Consider the following 22,734-nt stretch of genomic DNA (forward strand, 5'->3'; position numbering starts at 1 on the left):
ATTCTATAGGAAGAAGAAAACGAAAAGAGTCGGGAGTGGCAAACAAAATGCTCGGGTATGGTTTAGCAAAAACCAAACAACAAAGGTTCATTTCTAGTTTCCTATCGAACAAGAAATAAATCCCTATCGCGCGGGCCGCATACTCTTTCCTTCCGCCTTTTCCTCCTCCTCAACCTCCGACACGCTCTCCCCGCCGCCGTCGACCGCTCGAATGGAGGCGGAGCAGCAGAAGCAGCAGCCCCAGCGTCCGCGCCGCAAGGGGCAGAAGCGGAAGTTGGAGGACGAGGCGGCCGCCGCCGCCATCGCCGCGGCGGCAGCGGCGGCGGCGTCCTCGCTCGGCAGCGCGGGCGCCGACGACGACAACGAGGAGGAGGACTCCGGCTCGGCGGCGCCCCCCGAGATCTGCTGCCGCCACTCCCACGCGGCGCTTGCCCGCGAGGTCCGCACGCAGGTCGACGTCCTCCTCCGCTGCGCCTCCTCATGGCGCCGTGCCGACCGCGCCGCCGCTAAGCGCGCTACCCACGTCCTCACCGAGCTCGCAAAAAATGGTAACCTCCCTTCGCCCAATCGCACGCCGGCCGCCCCGATCCGTGCGACCGCACCCTTACTGAGGCGGATCTGGTGGTTGCCAATTGCGCAGAGGAGGTTGTCAACGCGATCGTAGAGGGAGGCGCTGTGCCGGCCTTGGTGCGCCACCTAGAGGAGCCTCCTGCTGCTGCGGCGGCGGCGCAGGAGGATCAGCAGCTGCGGCCGTTCGAGCATGAGGTCGAGAAGGGCGCTGCCTTCGCTCTGGGTCTCCTAGCTGTAAAGGTCCCATCATTAATTTCCTAGCTGTAAAAATTTCCCTCTTAATGAAATACGTGCTCAGGCACGTTCGCGAATTTTTTTTGATTTCCTAATTGAGTTCTAGTGGAAATTCTGTTCCCTTTACTGCAATTGCTTGTATTACTGTCAAAATTTGTGTTCTACATAGGGCTGTTACTTTAAGTTCAAGTTTCCTGTGGCATAATACGTTAGGAACTTCAGCTGCCACATATACAGTAATCCTGAACCTCCTAACTCACATCCTTATATGCCCGTATTTCTTGTAAAACTGTACTAAGATCCAACCTAGACCTAGCAACTTAAGAGTGTTCCTTACTAAGCATATCAGTTAGTCATCTCTAATACAGTTTGCATAGAAACTTAGGAACTCATCTCTAATACAGTTTGCATAGAAACTTAGGAACGTAGAAAACTCATGTCCTACTCCAGTACCTTATATTGTTCCCAAAAAAAAAAAACTCCAGTACCCTATATGAATACTTGAATAATTGTGCTTTGAGTGTGTATGCTTCACTGTTACAGTTGTCATCAAGTTACTTTGAGCAATTTAGTCATTTATTTACTTGTTGTCTCGCTGCAACAGCCTGAACATCAACAACTTATTGTTGATGCTGGTGCTCTACCTCCGCTTGTGAACCTCTTGAGAAGGCATAACAATAAGACAAACTCGAGGGTAGTTAACCGTCTCATCAAGAGAGCAGCTGATGCAATTACCAATCTCGCTCATGAAAATAGCAACATCAAAACTGTCGTCAGGTTTTTGTTCTATGCCTCTTTGATCTTTGATGCTCTTTGGAAAGTTTTCAATTGTTGCTGATGTTTTTTTTTCCCACTGCAGAATGGAAGGTGGAATACCGCCACTTGTTGAATTGCTAGAATCACAGGATCTTAATGTGCAGGGAGCAGCTGCAGGGGCCTTGCGAACTCTAGCTTTTAAAAATGATGAGAACAAAGCCCAGGTGAGACATAAAAATAAATGAAGTCAATATTTATGTTAGATTTTTACATTTGAACTTGCACATGCTTTTATACATATATATCATGGTAAAATTTCCCTGTTATGCAGATTGTTCAATGCAACGCTTTGCCAACTTTGATCTTAATGCTGCGATCAGAGGATGCTGCAATTCACTATGAAGCAGTAAGGAACTGAATACTCTGATTTATTGTGAACTATTGGAGAGAATAATTGTCTTGTATTCCTCCAAACCCTAGAAGGGTGGGATATATAGATCCTATACATGGGCCTCTAGACATGGGCTCACATATACACCAACACCCCCCCGCAGTCTGAACTACCGGCGCAACGGTGTTCAAGACTGGACAACAAGAAAGCCAACACCCCCCCGCAGTCTGAACTACCGGCGCAGCGGTGTTCAAGACTGGACAAGAAGAGAGTACAAATAGAGTACAAAGGGCAAATACCCCCCGCAGCCACAACTAGCCACCGGCTACGTTGAGGCTTGAGCGAAACTCCGAGAAGGTCGAAAAGGACAGTCCCTTGGTGAAGATGTCAGCAAACTGGGAGGTAGTCGGGACATGGAGTCCCCGAACATCGCCGATGGCGACTCTGTCGCGCACGAAGTGTAGGTCGATCTCCACATGCTTCGTCCGCTGATGCTGGACGGGGTTGGTGGAGAGATACACGGCGCTGACGTTGTCGCAGTAGATGAGCGTGCTCTTGGCGAGCGGGCTGTGGAGCTCCGCCAAGAGCTGTCGTAGCCAGGACGCCTCCGCCACGCCGTCAGCGACAGCCCGGTACTCCGCCTCAGTACTGGAGCGGGAGACAACTGGCTGCCGCTTGAACGACCAGGAGACTAGGTTGCTACTCTGGAAGACGGCATAGCCGGAAGTGGAGCGACGAGTGTCCGGGCAGCCAGCCCAGTCAACGTCGGTGTAGACCACCAGCTCAGCAGAAGACGAGCGGTGAAGCACCAGGCCGAGGTCCACAGTGCCACGGACGTAGCGGAGGAGACGCTTCAGCGCAGCAAGGTGTGACTCCCGGGGATCATGCATATGGAGACAGACCTGCTGAACAGCGTAGGTGAGGTCCGGTCTGGTGAAGGTGAGGTACTGCAAAGCGCCAGCCAGACTCCGGTAGGCAGTAGGATCAGCCACCGAATCACCCAGATCAGCAGACAGCTTCGCCCGAGTGTCGACAGGAGTGGAGCAGGGCTTGCAATCAGTCATTCCAGCCCACTCCAGAATATCGAGTGCGTACTGCCACTGGTGAAGGAGAAGACCAGACGAGCGAGACTCAACAGTGATGCCCAAGAAGTGGTGGAGCTGACCCAGATCCTTCATAGCAAACTCCTGCTGCAGAGAGGAGATGACACTCTGAAGCAACTGCTGACTGGAGGCTGTGAGCACAATGTCATCGACATAGAGCAGGAGATATGCAGTCTCATCCTCACGGCGGTAGATGAAGAGAGACGTGTCAGACTTGGCCTCGGTGAACCCCAAAGTCAGCAAGAACGTGGCAAACCGAGAGTACCAAGCCCGAGGAGCCTGCTTCAGACCATAGAGGGACTTGTTCAGCCGGCAGACCATATCCGGACGACTCGAGTCCACAAATCCCGCCGGCTGAGAGCAGTATACTGTCTCTGACAGAGTGCCGTGAAGAAAGGCATTCTTCACGTCCAGCTGGTGCACAGGCCAGGAGCGTGAGAGCGCAAGCGAGAGGACCGTGCACACAGTAGCAGGCTTCACCATTGGGCTGAAGGTCTTATCATAGTCCACACCAGGCCGCTGAGTGAAACCCCGGAGAACCCAGCGAGCCTTGTAGCGCTCCAGTGTGCCGTCAGCCCGACGCTTATGCGTCCAGATCCACTTGCCTGTGACCACATTGCCACCAGACGGACGCGGCACGAGGTCCCATGTCTGGTTGGTGAGAAGAGCCGCGTACTCCTCTTCCACCGCGCGACGCCAGTGAGGGTTCGCCAGGGCGACGCGGACAGAGGAGGGTACCGGAGAGACCCGCGGCTCTCCCTCGGTGGCGGAGAGAGTCGCGGCCTGAGACGCCATCCGCCGAGTCACCATGGGATGGATGTGCCGAGGATCTCGATGGACGACTGGCGGGTGGTACACCGCCGGCTCGACTCGAGAGCGAGGCGGCGGAGGCGGCGGCAGCGGCGGCGACGGCTCCGGTGGAGGGGTCGCAGGAGCCTCCACCGCGGTACGCTCAGCCGGTGCAGGTGTACACCTGCACCGGCTGAGCGTACCGCGGTGGCGCCGGTGCCGGCGCTGATCGACGCTGGTACACCTGCACTGGTTGAGCGTACCGCATAGGTGCAGGGGGCGGCACCGGGGCCGCACGTGGCGCAGCAGGGGTCACCGGAAGCGGTGCCGGTGCACCGGAGAAACCTGCAGGGAAAGGATAGACAGGTAAAGGTGGTTGAACCACCGGGTCAGTCGGAAACAGCGACTCCAACTCGGGGTCAGGAGAAGTTGTGGAGGTGGAGTAGGAAAAATCCGACTCGTTAAACACGACGTGTCGGGAGATTAGGACGCGGCGAGAGGTGAGGTCAAAGCATCGGTACCCCTTGTGGTCAGGGGAGTACCCAAGGAACATACAACGAGTCCAGCGGGGCGCCAGCTTGTGAGGAGCGGTGGCGGAGGTGTTAGGGTAACACGCACACCCGAAGACCCGAAGGTGGTCGTAGCGAGGAGGGGTACCGAAGAGAGCGTGGTGTGGAGTGGGAGCAGGGGAAGCAGTGGACGGAAGACGGTTAAACAAGTAGGTGGCGGTGTGGAGGCCCTCGGCCCAGAAGCGCGGGGGCAGAGGCTTGGATCAGAAAGGTGCGCACGAAGTCGTTCGTCGTGCGAAGCATCCGCTCAGCCTTGCCGTTCTGGGGAGAGGTATACGGACAAGACATACGCAGCGGAACACCCCGAGATAGGAAGAAAGAACGGGAGGTGGAGTTGTCGAACTCACGCCCGTTGTCACACTGGACGGCCTTAATGGTGAGGCCGAACTGAGTGGACACCCATGCAAAGAAGTGGAGGAGGGTGGGGAAGGTCTCATACTTGGCGCGCAGAGGAAAAGTCCAAGAGCAGTGTGAGAAATCATCGACCACCACCAGATAGTATTTGTATCCAGAGAGGCTGAGAACAGGGGAGGAACACAGGTCACAGTGAACAAGGTCGAAGGCATGCGTCGCATGCGAAGAAGAGGAAAAAGGAAGCCGAACATGACGACCAAGCTGGCACACATGGCAGAGGTGCTCAGCAGGAGCCCTAGTACCAGGAACATCGGTACTACGACTAAGCGGAGCCAGAACGTCGTGGCCAGGGTGACCAAGACGGCGGTGCCAGGTGGTGGAAGACGGCGTCGCGGCAAAAGCGGTAGACGAAGAAGGCGAGAGTGGTGCAGCGGAAGACGAAAGACGAAGGGTGTAAAGGGGCCCTGTGCTGTCACACCGGAGTAGCGGACGCCGGGAGGCCGAATCCTTTACAGTGAGGCCAGAAGAGTCAAACTCGATGGAACAAGAGTTGTCAGCTGTAAACTGACGAATGGAAAGAAGGTTATGAACCATCGAGGAGCAACAAGGACATTGGGAAGACCAAAAGAACCAGGAGCAGAACCCACGGCGGTGACAGGAAGGCAAGACCCATCACCAACCATGATGGATGAAGGACAAGGGTGTGGGGGCCGGACAGAAGAGAGGATACCGGCATCAGGGGTGGTGTGGAAAGAGGCACCCGAGTCGGCGATCCACTCGGTGCTGACTGGCGGCGTCTGCCCCATGGCGCTGAAGGACTGCGCCAGTGCGGCCTGGTCCCCACCCCCCAGGCCAGGTCGGCTGTTGGCTTGGCTGAGCGGGCGGGTTCCAGAACGGCGCGAACAGGGGAGCAGCACAGGCGAACATGGCCGCCGGCTGGGGTTGAGGAAGAGGGGCCCCCTCCTGACCCTGAAGCGGCCACATCGGGTTGCGCCCTGACCATGGGGCGCTGAAGGATGGCCAGGGCGAACCTCCAGGGGCAGGAGCAGGAGTGGGAGCCGGAGTCGGGTCTGGAGTGCCCCGACGGCCTCCACCAACACAACCCGGAGCCGGAGTAGTGCCGTCAGCACCACTACCACCCCCCCCCCCCCGCCGCCGACGCCTGCGGCCTCCCCCACCCCCGGTCTGGCCGGTGAGAGGAGCACCAAGGAGGGGGTCGGGCGGGTTGATCCGGGTTCTAGATCCAGAGGGCGGAGTCTGGTGGTAGGACGAAGCGCCGTGCTCGGGGAAGAGGATGACAGGCGGCTTGCCGGTGGAGGCCAGGAGGTAGTGTTCCGCCTCGGCGATCCGACGAGTGAGAGCATCGGCCGCGGAGCGCTCGCGCTCCCAAGCGAGGGCCGCCGCATGGACCCGCTCCTGAGCCGCCGAAAACTCGGACTTGGCGGCAAGGAGGGCCGAGGCGTCGTCCTACTGCCCACGGAGGGCGGCGGCGACACCGGCGCGGAGGGCGGCGGCTGCCTGGGCGGCGGTACCCGCGCCGCGCGCGGCGCCCGCGCCCCCGTGCAGGGCAGCGGCGGCGTAGGGTCCGCGGTGGCCGGCGCATGCGGCCAAGGCCGCCAGCTGCGCGCGGCCAGGCCAGCTGTAGGGCTCGGCCTGCGCCCTCCCAGGGCGACGGCGGCGCGCGGGGCCACTAGGAGGCAGCGCCAACGTAGCAGTGGCACGTGCGTCACACGAGGCCGAGCGATGCCGGCACCGGCCGTGCAGGAGCGCGCGTGGGCGCTGCGCCGCGTGCAGGAGGGCGCGGGACAGGGGCGGCGAGGCTCCCGCGGCGACGGGTTGCAGCGAGCGATGCGCGCGCCAGGCGGCGCCGTCCGCGCCCAACGCGGCGCCGGCGGGCGTCCGCGGGCCCGGCCGCGGCAGCAGATGCGACGGCTGCGCCCAGCGCGGCGTCGGCCGGGTCAGGCAGAGCGCCAGAGGCTCATGCGCCCCCCGCGCTCAGAGCGAGAGCAGAGGCGGCGGGGGCGGCAGTGGCGGCCGGGGCGCGCCCGCAGGGGCGGTTGGAGGTGGCCGCGGTGCGGGATCGACGCCCCCAGGCGGCGGCCGGCGCGGGATCTGCGCTCACACGGGCCGGTGTCGGCGGCGGGTGCAGCAGATCCGCGCCGGCGGTGGTGCTGTGCGGCGCGCCCGCGGCGGCGGCGGCATGGCCCCAAGGGCGACGCGCACCGGCAGCAGTCGCGGCAGCCGGAGAGGAGGAGAAGGCAGGGAAGGAAGAGAGGAGAGGTTGCGCCGGCGGCCAGCCGGCCATGGCAGCGGCGGCGGCGGCGGCGGCCGGTGGGGCCGGCGGCGGCTAGAGGGTGGGAGGGAGAGTAAGAAGAAGGCTAGATACCATATTGGAGAGAATAATTGCCTTGTATTCCTCCAAATCTTAGAAGTGTGGGATATATAGATCCTATACATGGGCCTCTAGATGGGCCTCTATACATGGGCTCACATATACACCAACATGAACTCCACTTCTCTGACAGAGTGCTTGAATACTCTGATTTATTGTGAACTCCACTTCTCTGACAGTGCTTTTTATACCATCGAGATTTTATCCATCTATCAGAGTTAGGTTGTTATAGGGAAATGGTCTTATGCTTCTATCTGGTGCTATTTCTCCGGTTCTGTACAATTCTTAATCAACATTTTATTTTAAGGCCCCGTGGAATTTAAATTTTTACAAACCATACTGAGAGCTTAATACTGGGACCATAGCATTGTGCTATTTTGAAAAATTTCTTGCTGGACTACATCCTTGGTTGCCTGGAAAATTTCTTGGTGCATTTCTGAAGTCTGAATGAAACTTAATTTAGTTGGCTGTTGCCCTTCCAGATTGTATGTTGCTAACAACGCATTTTCACCAGGGACACTGCATAATTTATTAAGAGTTTCTTGTGTATAAGGTGCCATTTGATTAATCTTTCTCTGATCATCATCCATGATATTATATTAATTTGGTTCATGCACTGATATTGATATATAACATAGAGCCACCTTAGCCAAACTAGTAGAGCTTATCGAATCGACAGAGGTAAGCATCTTCGAGGTCTCAAATTGTGATATGCCTTAGTGGCTGAATCAAGCTAGTTCAGAGATCTCTGAAGCTAAAATTGAAGATTAGGAGCCTTAGCAACACAACTAAGTAATTTTGGGACCTCTGGCGCAGGCTAGTATTTGTCATGGTGCACATACATGGATTACTTGAAAAATTAATTAATTATTGAATGCATTTAATTTTTGGCAAGCAGTGTTATGTCCAAAATTCGCTTACTGCCCAACCCCCGCTTGGAGTGGGCTCATGAATCTGCATAACACTTCTTGCTTCGTGTAAAAGGGTTAACCCAGAGGTGCTAGTTTGGAGCATCAAGGTTGATAACATGTTCCTCACCTATCTAAATTTCCAAGGTAGTAAGCCACCACACCAAGTCAATAATACCGCTGCTAAGTGCTAACAGGATACTAATTTGATGGGGTGTGGATTGTTACATGTTAGGATGAAGCTATCTACTTGTTTCATGGAATATTGCAAAAACCATTTGGCACCAGCTAGTTGGATTATGTTTGGAAATATCAATCTCACCTCTGAGCTTGTGCAAAACAATAATTTTGCATGAAACAGGCCAGAGTTATCTGCTTAAATTTCAAACATAATATTCTATGCTCATTTACCCATAAGGTCACTTCCATGCTCATTTATACATTATACTTCTACACAGTGCAAGATTACTTGTCTATACCAACATTTTAATAATTCAGAATCCATGGTTGACAATCTTACATGGAGTATGACCATAGTGCTGTAACTATTCTATTCATGATCTCTTTATGGTGATGCACTCTAATAAATACTCTCTGCTGAAATGTTAGGTTGGTGTCATTGGAAATTTGGTTCATTCTTCGCCAAACATCAAGAAGGAGGTTCTTAATGCCGGGGCACTGCAACCTGTGATTGGATTATTAAGGTATGGTCATGATAAGGTGCACCTTTATGACACAGAAACATTTTACCATATCGGACGGGTTCTGTTAATATGATTGATTTTTTAGTTGCGCATGGAACTTTTGAATTATTATAATATAGATAGACTAATTGCTCAGTTGAATATACTTTACAGATTGTTAATTACTGTTCGGACATCAGTGTACATGATTTTTCTGAATTCTAATGAAGTCTACTGATTTAAGCCAGCTAAAATGCTAATTATTATACGTTCTTTTAAAAAACCTTAATTATAAGATTGGACATTCCTAGTCTTCTCCTGTTCCATATCCTTATCGTTCATAGTCTAGAACACCATCTTATTCAACTGAGAAGGTTTCCTTCATTATTCTTTAAGTTTCTGAAGGGTATTTCTATGATTATCTATAGTTTGGAATCTATGCTGGTCCAAATCATCTCAAGAATATCTGGTTGATGGATGAAACACTTCTTTTTTTTCAGTTCTTGTTGTACAGAAAGCCAACGAGAAGCCGCTTTGTTGCTAGGGCAATTTGCTTCTGCCGAGTCTGATTGCAAGGTGCTTGACAAATGCTTCACCCATTGTTTACAAATCCTAAGTTCATTTTACAAATCTACTGGTTGTTAATCAACACTATTGGCAATTACATGTCTGTGAGGTGCTGATCGTTTTTTTTTTGAGTGGGAGAATGACAAATTGTGGTGGAGATAAAATTTTCAACAGAAAACCACTGGTAGTTTGTGGAGACAATCGGCATTTTGCATACTTAGCTTAATTTATGTGAATTACAGAAACTGCAGATTGTTGATCATATTTTCTTTGAGGGATCAAAATATAGAAAAAGAAAGAACTGACTAAGTGAAATCTAATATAAAGAAATCTGGAATAATATATCTCAAGGAATGGGCCAGGATTTAATCAGAATTTGGATGGTTTTTAGTTGTCCTTTCTTAACTTTATAGACATATTTGATTTACAGGTCCATATTGTGCAAAGGGGTGCAGTCCGACCATTAATTGAAATGCTACAGTCGTCTGATGTCCAACTGAGAGAAATGTCTGCTTTTGCACTTGGGAGGCTTGCCCAGGTTTCATTTCCATTTTAAGTTAACTTTTTTTTTTTAAGTTTGTCAGCTTACTGTTATCTATTCTGGGGAATCAGTGTAGCAGTGAAAGTAAAACAATGCAGCCAATTTTTGTCCTCTCATAAAAACCACATAACTTTGTCAAATTTGTCGCCTTGCTCCTTTGGGTTGATTGAAACTACTAGTGGGGAAGCCAATATTATGATATGTTTAGGCCAAAAATTGTAGCCTGTGTGTTCATTCTTGAAAGAATCAAAATAAGTTTGACTGCGGGTTAGGTGTAGTGCACCTTGGAAAACTGAAGTTATGCAGCTCTTGTCCACAAATGGCAGAGCTTCAAGAACCTGAATGTTAGCTGCACATAGTACCGTCTTTTGGTATTTGCTCCATATGCTCTGACAACTAACCCTACTATCTTAGCAGAACTTTTAAACCAGTGTAAGGCCTAAATGTGGTTTGAAGGGGTAGATCAGCGTACTCATTGGCATCTGGCTAGATGCTAGGTCCTAGGTGACACTGTACCGCCTAGATGCCTAGCTGATTTATCCTCCTTAGATCCGCCTAATCGCGGATTAGTTGCTAGAAGCTGCTCTATCACCCAGCTAGCGCCAAGTGGAGCATTGGGAAAGACCCAATTTGTCAGTGGTAGATAACAATCATACAATGTTTTCGTAAACGCTAAACAGTCGGTCACCCTTCGTTTACGTTTACACGGTTTAGACGGCGTTTAATCGGAATTAAACTGTCTAAACGGATTTGTATATTGCCACTAGAAAATACATATTTGTACATGTAAACGTTCAACTATTCTAGCATGAGCAATGACAAATGAGACAACATTTCTTGTTTTCTTACATGACTAGCATGAGAAATGACACATACAGATAAGATGATGACTCTCACAAATTCTCCACATCATTACAGTTCCTACTTCACCACTGTTCAAAGTTTACAGCAAAAGGATTAGTTATCAGTATCACAAATTACTAATGAAAATGAACATAGGGCACAGGACAAATGCATTACAGAATTAGCCACAGCCTCACAAGTTCACAAATCGTAACACAAAACAGAGTACCAAATACTAGTGCCCAGCATAACCAATGTACACGCTAGGGAACATCCAGTAGCTACTAGCTAAGGAGCAACTAAGCATAACGTTCATAGAGAGAAAAAATTCAGAATCTCAGATGTGACAAACAGGCATGAAGGAAGTATGGGACGGAGAGAGTAGAGTTAGTGGAGATTGGGGGTGGTAGCAGGCAGCACCCAGTTGCTAACGTCGCCGGCAACTTGGGGTTGGAGATGTTGGAGGATCCATCACCGCAGGTCTGTAGCTGGTGCCGGTGCAGCCCAGGTCGCACACTGTGAGAATCCCCGCGGCGACCGGCGGCCTTCCCGTTCTGACAAGCAGGGGCTCCCACAAGTCCACGGATTCACATGGCTGAGGTGCTCTAGAGGAAAGGATGCGCCGTGAGGGAGGACCTGTTGACCGGAGGAGGGATTGCAGCGGCGGCGGCTGCGGCGGCCGGAGGAGCAGGCTGCTGGTGGAATAGAAAGGAAACCCCAAAACGCAGCTAATTGGGCTGTGCTGGGAACTGGGCCACAATTTTCTTAGCCCGCGCACGACACAGTATACCCTAAACGGCCCGTTTAGGCCGCTAAAATCCGTGTAGCACCGTTCTGTTTTGCCCGTTTCACCCGTTTTTCAACGTCTACGACCGTTTAAACGGCCCAGCCGTTTAGATGACCGTTTATGTCCTAAACAAAACGGAGGGGTCCTGTTTCCGTTTTTTAAACTGTTTAAACGGCCGTTTAAGCCGTTTAGGCGAACATTGCAATCATAACATTTGTGCTTTCTGCATGCATGTTGAAGTCAGCCATGTAAAAATGTGTCATACCAAACTTCCTAGTCATAGGCCATAGCACATAACTTCCTTGTGAGATTGTTTGACTAGTTTATTATATAATAAAGGGATAAAAATCTGGATACACTCATGCACATTTGCCTTATGTGTTACTGGTTGTTTGTTTGTTTTTTATTTTCGTTGTTACTTGTAATTTGATCTCGAGATCTTTTCCAGGACAAACATAACCAAGCAGGTATTGCATATAATGGCGGTTTGTTGCCTTTGTTAAAACTTCTTGATTCAAAAAATGGATCTCTGCAACATAATGCTGCATTTGCCCTTTATGGAGTTGCGGACAATGAGGTAATTCACGATTTTCTTTCAAAAGAAGGGTGCCCATATTTCTGAAAATCTTGGTTAGACGGAAAGGAGCATGTTTGTTTTCTATTTCTCATTCTATTTCATTGTAGGACTATGTCTCCGACTTCATCAAAGTTGGAGGTGTCCAAAAGTTGCAAGATGGGGAATTTATTGTCCAGGTAAGTTGATGGTTGTAGTATAAATTGTTGGTTTTTGAGTTCAAGATTTAAACATGCCAACACAACACGCAGGAGATGAATACTGTATTCTTTCTTCTCAATTCAATAACAACTTACAAGAGTTGTGTCTATATGCGTATTTAACCGGCTGCCTTTCTACTCATATTCGCATGGCCAGCAGAACCCAACGAGTTCATATGGACTCCTTGTACTACTTATGCAGTTAATAGACCCTACCTTTTGGCCTCAGAAAATATCGAGCTCACATGCATTTGGACTCTGACTGACATGCATTTAACCAACTAACAAATTCTCAGATTAATACTGACATTCTCCCCTCTAATTTATACTTGGCCTGACTCCTGAGATCTTTTGTACCATGTAAATGCCGCATGTCAGCAGATTTGATATTTGCAAGAAACTTCATAGGAATGTTTGCTGCTGCTCACCAGTGCATACATAATCAATCTTAATCTGCCCTCTTCTCCACACACTCACAAATGAAATGATAGGGAGTGCCAACGTGCTTGCTTCGGCCATGAAACACGAAATTCTTCATCAATGCAATGGCTGCCTTATTATCAACAAACAACTTGACTAATTGGGCTCAGAACTAGTCACTGCACTTCGCAAACTCCTCAGCTACAATGCTTGTCAAGCAGCAGCTGTTGTCGACATAAATTCTTCTTCACTTGTAGGTGGTGTTACAACCTTTTGTTTCTGAGAGCACTTAGCAAACCCCCTGTCATGTGATTGCTAGCACCATGCCACCATCAAGGTACAACATGTCAGTAATGAAATGCAGTTCCGCATCTCTACGAGGGTTAGGCTTCATAGCTTCCTCTTTGAGCATGAGCTCTGTTTCTTTCCCCTCATATGCAACAGCCATACTGAAGGCTGGTTCCTCTTCATGCGAATGCTTGAGGCGCACCTCATTGTGGTGTTTACTATGACAACCAGATTGACAGTGGCCAAAATTCCCTCTCTTAAAACATTTGACTTTTGTTTTGTCCTGTCTTGTACTGGAACGACAACTGGTAGTGCCCAGACTTCCCGTACTTCTAACACTTTCTTTCTCTTATCATGGTTTGTGCTGGAATTGCGACCCACATCATCTTCCTGGCCACTGCGGCCTCCTTTGCTGCATTCATGTCTAGCCGTGGGACTCTCCACCACCCCAGCTGTCGCTAGACTTCTAGTGACTGCTTGTTGGAGTATATTGAGCCCATGTGTATAGAAGCCCATCTAGAGGCCCATGTATAGGTATTATATATACCCACCCTTCTAGGGTTGGAGGAATACAAGCCATCATTTCCTCCTACATGGTATCAGACTAGTCTCTCTCTCCTCTCCTCTGCAGCAGCAGCCGCCGCCGCCGCCGCCATGGCCGGCCGGCCGCCGGAGCTGCCCCTCCCTCCCCTCCCCTCTCCTCTGCTCCTAGCGGCTCCCCTGCTCCCGGCGGCGCCCCCTCTACGCTGGCAGCCTGGCCGCCGGCGCCATGGCCCGCCGCGCCTTGGGCGCCCGCCGCTGCAGCCGCCGCCATCGCCCCCCTCGACGCTGGGCCGCCGCAGGCCGCCACCGCGACGGATCCGGCCGCCCTCGGTGCGGATCCGCCCGCGGGCGGTGCGGATCCACCCGCGGGGGGCGCGGCCACGGCGTGTGCCGCCGCCGCCGCCAACCACCTCGCGGCCCTGGCCGCCGGGACCCCTCCTCCCCTGGGCGCGGCCGCCGCCGGCTTGCCTCCTGCAGCCGCCGCCGCCATGGCTGGCTGGCCACCGGCGCCCCCTTCCCTTCTCCCCTTTCCTCCCCTTCCCTCCTCTGCTCCTGCGCCGTGCGCGTGGAGTCACCCTGCAGCCGCCTTTGCCGCTGCTGCGGGCGGCCCCCATGGTGCCCCTGCCGCCGCCAACTCCCTGGCCGGCAGCCAGCGCAGCCCTCGCCGCCGGCCTTTGTTGCTGCTGCGGGCGGCCTCCAGCCCCTGCCGCAGCCGCCGCCGCCCAGGGCGCCGCCCAGGCCGCCGCCGACCTCCAGGACGTCGTCGCGTCCGCGAGGGCCGCGTCCCGACCCCTGCTCGCGCCTCCTCCCATCCTCGGCGCGACTGGAGCAGGGGACGCGCTGGCCCCGACCGCGATTGGAGCAGGGGGGCGGAGGAAGGCACAGGGGGCGCGCGTGCGGGCTCGGCCCTCGCCCCCGCCCCTGCCATGCGGCTCTTCGACGAGCACTGCCACCTCCAGGGCGCGCCTCTGTTCCAGGCCGCCGCCAAGGCGCCTCCGCTCCAGGGCGCGGGCCGCGCCGCCGCGCACGCCGCCATCGCGCCCGCCGCGCAGGCTCAGGCCGTCGCGCCTGCAGACCTGGCCGCCACCGCCGCCTTTGTGGCCGCTGTCGCGCCCGCCGCACACGCCGCGCAGGCTGCGCGGGCCGCCGCATCCCTCGCCGCCCAGGCCGGCACGCCCAGGGACCCCGCGCGGGTCGCTGCCTCTCTCGCCGCTGCGCAGGCTGTCGCGCCCGCCGAGCACGTCGCGCCGGTCCAGGCCGTCGCGGGCCCTCGTCCTCTGCCCCAGCCGACGGCAATGCTCGCCGCTGCTGCTCCCCTGTTGGCGCCGTTCTGGACACCGCCCGCTCCACCCAGCCAGCAGCCGACCTGGCCTGGGGGGTGGGACCAGGCCACACTGGTGCAGTCCTTCAGCGCCATGGGGCGGACACCGCCGGTCGGCACCGAGTGGATCGCCGACTCGGGTGCCTCCTTCCACACCACCCCACATGGCAGTATCCTCTCTTCTGTCCGACCCACACACCCCTCTTGTCCTTCTTCCATCATAGTTGGTGACGGGTCTTTTCTTACTGTCACCGCCGTGGGTTCTGCTCTTGGCTCTTTTCGTCTTCCCAATGTCCTCGTTGCTCCTCAGATGGTTCATAACATTCTTTCCATTCGTCAGTTTACAGCTGACAATTCTTGTTCCATCGAGTTTGATTCTTCTGGCCTCACTGTAAAGGATTCGGCCTCCCGGCGTCCACTACTCCGGTGTGACAGCACAGGGCCCCTTTACACCCTTCGCCTTCCTTCTTCCGCTGCACCACTCGTCTTCTTCTTCGCCCTTGCCGTCTTGGTCTGCCGCCTTGGCCACGACGCCGTCTTCCACCACCTGGCACCGCCGTCTTGGTCACCCTGTCCGCGACGTTCTGGCTCAGCTCAGTCGTAGTACCGATGTTCCTGGTACTAGGGCTCCCGCTGAGCCCCTCTGCCATGCGTGCCAGCTCGGTCGTCATGTTCGGCTCCCCTTTTCCTATTCTTCGCATGCGACGCATGCATTTGACCTTGTTCACTGTGACCTGTGGACCTCTCCTGTACTTAGCCTTTCTGGTTATAAGTACTATCTGGTGGTGGTCGACGACTTCTCGCACTACTCTTGGACGTTTCCTTTGCGCGCCAAGTCTGAGATCTTCCCCACCCTCCTCCACTTCTTTGCCTGGGTGTCCACTCAGTTCGGCCTCACCGTTAAGGCCGTCCAGTGTGACAACGGGTGGGAGTTTGACAACTCCACCTCCCGTTCCTTCTTCCTGTCTCGGGGTGTTCAGCTGCGTATGTCTTGTCCGTATACCTCTCCTCAGAACGGCAAGGCTGAGCGGATGATTCGCACGACGAACGACGTCGTGCGCACCCTTCTGATCCAGGCTTCTCTGCCCCCGCGCTTCTGGGCTGAGAGCCTCCACACCGCCACCTACCTGCTCAACCGCCTTCCGTCCACTGTTTCTCCTGCTCCCACTCCACACCACGCTCTCTTCGGTTCCCCTCCTCGCTACGACCACCTTCGGGTCTTCGGGTGTGCGTGTTACCCTAACACCTCCGCCACCGCTTCTCACAATTTGGCGCCCCGCTCGACTCGTTGTGTGTTCCTCGGGTACTCCCCTGACCACAAGGGGTACCGATGCTTTGACCTCACCTCTCGCCGCGTTCTGATCTCCCGACACGTCGTCTTCGACGAGTCGGATTTCCCCTACTCCACTTTCTCCACACCTTCTGATCCCGAGCTGGCGTCTCTGTTTCCGACTGACCCGGTGGTTCAGCCATCATTACCTGTCTGTCCTTTTCCTGCAGGTTTTCCCGGCGCACCGGCACCGCTTCCGGTGATCCCTGCTGCGCCGAGCGTGGCACCGGTGCCCGCGGTCGCGCCACGCGCGGCCCCCGGACCTCTGGTCGTGCCGCGCACGGACCCGGTGTCTCCCGCTGCGCCACGCGCGGCCCCGGTGCCTTCCCCTGCACCTGAGCGGTACGCTCAGCCGGTGCAGGTGTACCGGCGTCGCTCGGCACCGAACCCGGCGCCGCAGCGGTACGCTGAGCCGGTGCAGGTGTACCGGCATCGTTCGGCGCCGATACCGGCGCAGCCTCCTGCTCCGGAGGCTCCTGCGACGCCGACACCGGAGCCGTCGCCGCCACCGCCTCCTCCGGCTCCCTCTCGAGCCGAGACAGAGGTGTACCACCCGCCGGTCATCCATCGGGATCCTCGGCATATCCATCCCATGGTAACTCGGCGGATGGCGTCTCAGGCCGCGACTCTCTCCGCCACCAAGGGAGAGCCGCGGGTCTCTCCGGTACCCTCCCCTGTCCGCGACGCCTTGGCGGATCCTCACTGGCGTCGCGCGATGGAAGAGGAGTACGCGGCTCTTCTTGCCAACCAGACGTGGGACCTCGTGCCGCGTCCGTCTGGTTGCAATGTGGTGACTGGCAAGTGGATCTGGACGCATAAGCGTCGGGCTAATGGCACACTGGAGCGCTACAAGACTCGCTGGGTTCTCCGGGGGTTCACTCAGCGGCCTGGTGTGGACTATGATGAGACCTTTAGCCCGGTCGTGAAGCCCGCTACGGTGCGCACGGTCCTCTCGCTTGCGCTCACGCGCACTTGGCCTGTGCTCCAGCTGGACGTGAAGAATGCGTTTCTTCACGGCACCTTGTCAGAGACTGTCTACTGCTCTCAGCCTGCGGGATTTGTGGACTCGAGTCGTCCGGATATGGTCTGCCGGCTCAACAAGTCTCTCTATGGACTGAAGCAGGCTCCACGGGCTTGGTACTCTCGGTTCGCCACGTTCTTGCTGACACTGGGGTTCACCGAGGCCAAGTCTGACACGTCTCTCTTCATCTACCGCCGTGGGGATGAGACTGCATATCTGCTGCTATATGTCGATGACATTGTGCTCACAACTTCCAGTCAGCAGTTGCTTCAGAGTGTCATCTCCTCTCTGCAACAGGAGTTCGCTATGAAGGATCTCGGTCAGCTTCACCACTTCTTGGGCGTCACTGTTGAGCCTCGCCCTTCTGGTCTTCTCCTTCACCAGCGGCAGTACGCCCTCGATATTCTGGAGCGGGCTGGGATGACTGATTGCAAGCCCTGCTCCACTCCAGTCGACACTCAGGCGAAGCTGTCTGCTGATCTGGGTGATCCGGTGGCTGATCCTACTGCCTACCGGAGTCTGGCCGGTGCTTTGCAGTACCTCACCTTCACCAGGCCGGACCTCACCTACGCTGTGCAGCAGGTGTCTCCATATGCATGATCCCCGGGAGTCACACCTTGCTGCGCTGAAGCGTCTCCTCCGGTACGTCCGTGGCACTGTGGACCTCGGCCTGGTACTTCACCTCTCGTCCTCTGCTGAGCTGGTGGTCTACACCGACGCTGACTGGGCTGGCAGCCCGGACACTCGTCGCTCCACCTCCGGCTACGCCGTCTTCCTGGGCGGCAACCTGGTCTCCTGGTCGTCCAAGCGGCAGCCGGTTGTCTCCCGCTCCAGTGCCGAGGCGGAGTACCGGGCTGTCGCTAACGGCGTGGCGGAGGCGTCCTGGCTACGACAGCTCTTGGCGGAGCTCCACAGCCCGCTTGCCAAGAGCACGCTCGTCTACTGCGACAACGTCAGCGCCGTGTATCTCTCCACCAACCCCGTCCAGCATCAGCGGACGAAGCACGTGGAGATCGACCTACACTTCGTGCGCAACAGAGTCGCAATCGGCGACGTTCGGGTACTCCATGTCCCGACTACCTCCCAGTTTGCTGACATCTTCACCAAGGGTCTGCCCTCCTCGACCTTCTCGGAGTTTCGATCCAGCCTCAACGTAGCCGGTGGCTAGTTGTGGCTGCGGGGGGTATTTGCCCTTTGTACTATCTTCTTGTCCAGTTTTGAACTCCGCTGCGTCGGTAGTTCAGACTGCGGGGAGTGTTAGCTTTCTTGTTGTCCAGTCTTGAACACCGCTGCGCCGGTAGTTCAGACTGCGGGGGGGGGGGGGGGTTGGAGTATATTGAGCCCATGTGTATAGAGGCCCATCTAGATGCCCATGTATAGGTATTATATATACCCACCCTTCTAGGGTTGGAGGAATACAAGCCATCATTTCCTCCTACACTGCTGCTAGACAATGAGCCTCTGAACTTCATACACGCTTGGCACTCTGCTTGAGTGAGAAGGAGCTGATATCAGCACCTGCGCCTTGGATCCACACGCTCTCTCTCTATTCCTTTAGTCGGCCTATTGCCTCCTCAAATGGCATGACTTGGAAGTCAGAATTCCTGAGTTGCATGACCACCTGCAACTGCAAATATTTGTTAGGAGCGAAGTCAACCAACTTCATGACAAGGATGCACCCCCCCCCCCCCCCACCCACACACCCACACCCACACAATGACACAAGGCAGCCCCTAGAGCTTCAAATTTGCATGCCAGGCTACTAAGGGCTTGTTTATTTGCTCAGCGAGTGTTCACCTGGCCTTGCCGAGGCAGGAATTGGACAGAAACACACATTTAGTTTCCAGGCGAGCTCTCCTCAGTGTCTTTGCTGGCAAGCTTTTTGCTTGCTTTCACAGGATAGAGATTTTGGCTCACCTGGCCTGGCAAGGCAACACACGCCAGCCCAGGAGCCAAACATGCCCTAATTTTCGCAGCAAACACATCAACTAGTCAACTTTCTTTGTCATTAGAGCCTCAAACTCACTCTTTAATATTTGCACCCTTACTTTCTTCACCCAATCCGCACCAACTGGAGATAACAAGTCTCAGATTTGTACTAAAACAAATTGTTCACTTTGTTGTGCCTGCTTTTGATTAAGTTATGTTTACGTTCAGGCAACAAAGGACTGTGTGGCAAAAACATTGAAGAGGTTAGAGGAGAAGATAAATGGGCGAGTAAGCTTTGCTCACAAGGTTTATATTACTCTGTTTGCAGTGTATTAGACTTGTATTTATACGGCTGCTTCCCATGTGATGGTTTACAGGTGCTGAAACACTTGCTTTACATGATGCGAGTAGGAGAGAAATCTGTGCAGAGGCGTGTTGCTCTGGCTCTGGCACACCTTTGTGCCCCAGGAGATCAAAGAACAATTTTCATTGATAATAATGGTATAAACAAATTTCGCCCACTAAAAATGGTATCTTTCATCCTCATTCTATGTTGTGATGTTCTGCATTGAATAAATTTTCCTTTAATACAGGTCTCGACTTGCTTCTTGATCTTCTGATTTCCATGAGCTCGAAACATCAACAAGATGGTTCGGCAGCATTGTACAAATTAGCCAACAAAGCTGCAGCTCTTTCTCCCATGGATGCTGCCCCTCCATCTCCAACACCACAGGTAGGTGAAGGAGTTATCTCTCTGTTCGGCTTGTCTGCTTCTGGCTTATTCTCTCACACAGAACACTATTGAATTGGCCGAAATCAGACCAGCCGAACAGAAAAAATATAATTCGACTTTACCTTGTAGTATATGCGCAAGTTGAGTATCAATGACATAATGAGCTGAGTGTGATGATTAAAACTAGTATCGCAATGCCACGATTTTCAGTGTGTTTTTTCTTGAATGCACATGAATTTAGTTTGATAAAAATATTGTGGGAAATGATGTTGAGTAAATAAGGTGGGCCCAAACCAATTTCCCTTTTAGTCCAACCTGGTTGCAAGCACAGGATAGCTTGTACAACCTGCTGGAGCCACTATGTATGGTAAAGGGCATTAAAATTTGACTTCGATTATCTAAAGGCCGGGCTCTAATCTTATAGAATTTTGAGCTAAAAATATATAAGGTCCCACTTGGATTGTGAAGAGACCACTAAGGCCATGGCTCATTACCACCCCCTAGCTGGAGGCAAATACTATGTTGGATATTTTAGATTATTTGGCAGTCAGTTGGCAGTTATAGCGCGAAAGGGTGCCTAGCCTGATTGGTTAGGTGGCCTCAGTAGCACTCCTTAGGTCCTGGGTTCGACTCCCGGTGGGAGCGAATTTTAGGCTGAGGTTAAAAAAATCCCTTCGCCTGCCTACACGCCAAAGCACATGGAAATAGGTCCCGGCTCACCCCGGCTCGCTCACACACGGGTTACGGTATGGGTTACGACACTCCTGTGTAAGGGTGGGGCAGGGGTTCGGGATTTTCTCGACCTGCGTGAGAGGTCTTCTTCTTACATTAATGCTCGGGGGGGGGGGGGGGGGGGGCTTGCCCCTCGCAGGCCGAGTTTTTGTTTGCAGTTGTAGCCAGAATTTAGTAGTTCCTACCTTTTTTTTTTCTGTAGTGAGGTTTCCAAATAGTCCTTACTCTCTTGCAATCTTGAACAATGACATTATGTCATTAAGGGATTTCCAATCCATAACTCTGGTAACAGCTGAGCCACTGGCCACTGTCACTGAATATACATTTCATTCAGGTTTACCTCGGCGAGCAATACGTGAACAGTTCAACACTTTCAGATGTTAATTTCTTGGTGGAAGGTTGGTACTATTTCAGTACTCTGGTGTCATCAACAGTTATTTCAATAATCCCTTTTTTATTGTGTCCCTAATAATCTTATCCTTTCTTCTACAGGAAAACGCTTCTATGCACACAGAATTGCTTTGCTTGCTTCTTCAGATGCATTTCGTGCAATGTTTGATGGTGGCTACAGGGTGAGTTTTGAGGTTTGGCACAACATTATGTGCTTTTTCTGGTTGGAATATGCAGGTCTCTTTTCCTAGTTGACTTACTGCAGTTGTAAATAGTGTTTTGGTTTTGGATAAACATTGAATCTCATGTCTAATTAAAAGGCTATTTTCTTATAACCAGGAAAAGGATGCAAGAGATATTGAAATTCCCAATATCAGATGGGATGTTTTTGAACTCATGATGAGGTCAGTAAGTTTTTGGCCTCGTTTTCTTTCTGTTTTCTTAGTTGTATCAGTGTCTTCTCAATTAATGTCTGAAATCATCCTATTTGGTTTATGCAGATTTATCTATACAGGGTCTGTGCAGGTAACCAGCGAAATTGCTCAGGATGTACTTAGAGCTGCTGATCAGTATCTCTTAGAAGGCCTCAAACGCCTATGCGAATATACTATTGCAAAGGTGATTTGGAAATCTATTCTTAGTTTTGTGTTTAAACAACTGATTATATACAATTTGACTATATATTCTTGCTGTCTTGCAGGATGTGAATATAGATAATGTATACGACATGTATGACTTGTCCGAAGCCTTCCATGCCGTGTCACTGAGACATAAATGCATCCTGTACATTCTGGAGCATTTTAACAAGATCTGCACCAGAGCCGGGTACTTCCTCTTGTTAATAACCTTTGATCTGAGACCACCACTCTCATAACTAGTGCACTTAAGTAGCTCGAACCTTAACGTGCAATATTGTCATGCAGTTCGGCTCAGCTGATCCAGCGTGTTATCCCGGAGCTCCGCAATTTCCTAACCAAGGCGCTGAGTTCGAGTCCAAGTGACAATAATGCGCAGATATGATTTGAGTTCGTTCACATTCATTGACATCGCTACCGTCATCTGACCGATGCAGCTGGAGATCCTGTACAGCTAAAGTTTCTGGCGCTGAGCGTTCGATGGTATCTATTGTGGGTACATGGTGGCCGGGTCGTTAAAATTAACATCGATAATGTAACAAACTTCTGTTCATTTAACAGAGGGTATGGCTAAAGAGAACCTGTGCCTCTAGTCATGTGTTAACCAGCTCTTGCTGGAAGATAGGGTTAGTTGGACGGTCCTGAGTCGTGACCAAAATTTGTCGGTCTTGGCTTCCTGAGTTTAGGGTCGTTTCCAGTTCAGTGTTATTCCCCGCGTCCGGTGTAATAGTCATCTATGGTGTTGTTTGTCGTGTTGAACATTTGAGCCTCTTTTTGCATCCGTCCCCTTTGTTGATTTCTGGCACTGTTGAGGACAATAATGCTAATGCGGGTAGAGAAAAAGATGGTATGCCGCAGATGTAGTGGACTAGTAGTAGTAATCTGGTTTGATTCTTGTTCCAACGCACCAGCGGGGCGTGGTGTGAGTGATGGGCCGCTGGGGATCAGGATGACCCGCAAGTGCCGGTGGAGCTGTCATGTTTGTGCCACGGGCTGGCAACTGGCACGATGGAAATTGGAAACACGAGACAAGGATTGGACTAAGCAAGCCTTGTCTACTCTGGATGGAACTCGAGCAAGCCTAGTCTACTCTGGATGGAACTCGGTGCTCGTATCAGTAGCGGCTAAGAT

At 52.8% G+C, this 22,734-nt stretch overlaps 1 protein-coding gene across 2 annotated transcripts; it reads left to right on the forward strand.

Moving 5' to 3' along the window:
- Positions 1–101: 101 nt before the first annotated feature.
- LOC120698791 (ARM REPEAT PROTEIN INTERACTING WITH ABF2-like) lies at positions 102–22,403 on the forward strand. 2 transcript variants are annotated; one of them, XM_039982522.1, is made up of 19 exons: positions 102–548; positions 641–810; positions 1,409–1,581; positions 1,664–1,784; positions 1,892–1,966; positions 8,676–8,770; positions 9,250–9,325; positions 9,747–9,854; positions 11,936–12,064; positions 12,172–12,240; positions 19,342–19,401; positions 19,491–19,614; positions 19,707–19,846; positions 20,913–20,976; positions 21,071–21,150; positions 21,308–21,372; positions 21,469–21,586; positions 21,669–21,793; positions 21,892–22,403. In XM_039982522.1, the coding sequence occupies exons 1-19, from the start codon at positions 212–214 to the stop codon at positions 21,986–21,988; spliced, it is 2,226 nt and encodes a 741-aa protein (XP_039838456.1). In that variant the 5' UTR covers positions 102–211; the 3' UTR covers positions 21,989–22,403. The 2 variants fall into 2 exon arrangements, with proteins under 2 accessions (XP_039838456.1, XP_039838457.1); XM_039982523.1 differs by having other exon boundaries at positions 126–548; positions 641–804.
- The last annotated feature ends 331 nt before the right edge of the window (positions 22,404–22,734 follow it).

This window comes from Panicum virgatum, chromosome 3K (genome assembly GCF_016808335.1).
Source record: "Panicum virgatum strain AP13 chromosome 3K, P.virgatum_v5, whole genome shotgun sequence".
NCBI lineage: Eukaryota > Viridiplantae > Streptophyta > Magnoliopsida > Poales > Poaceae > Panicum > Panicum virgatum.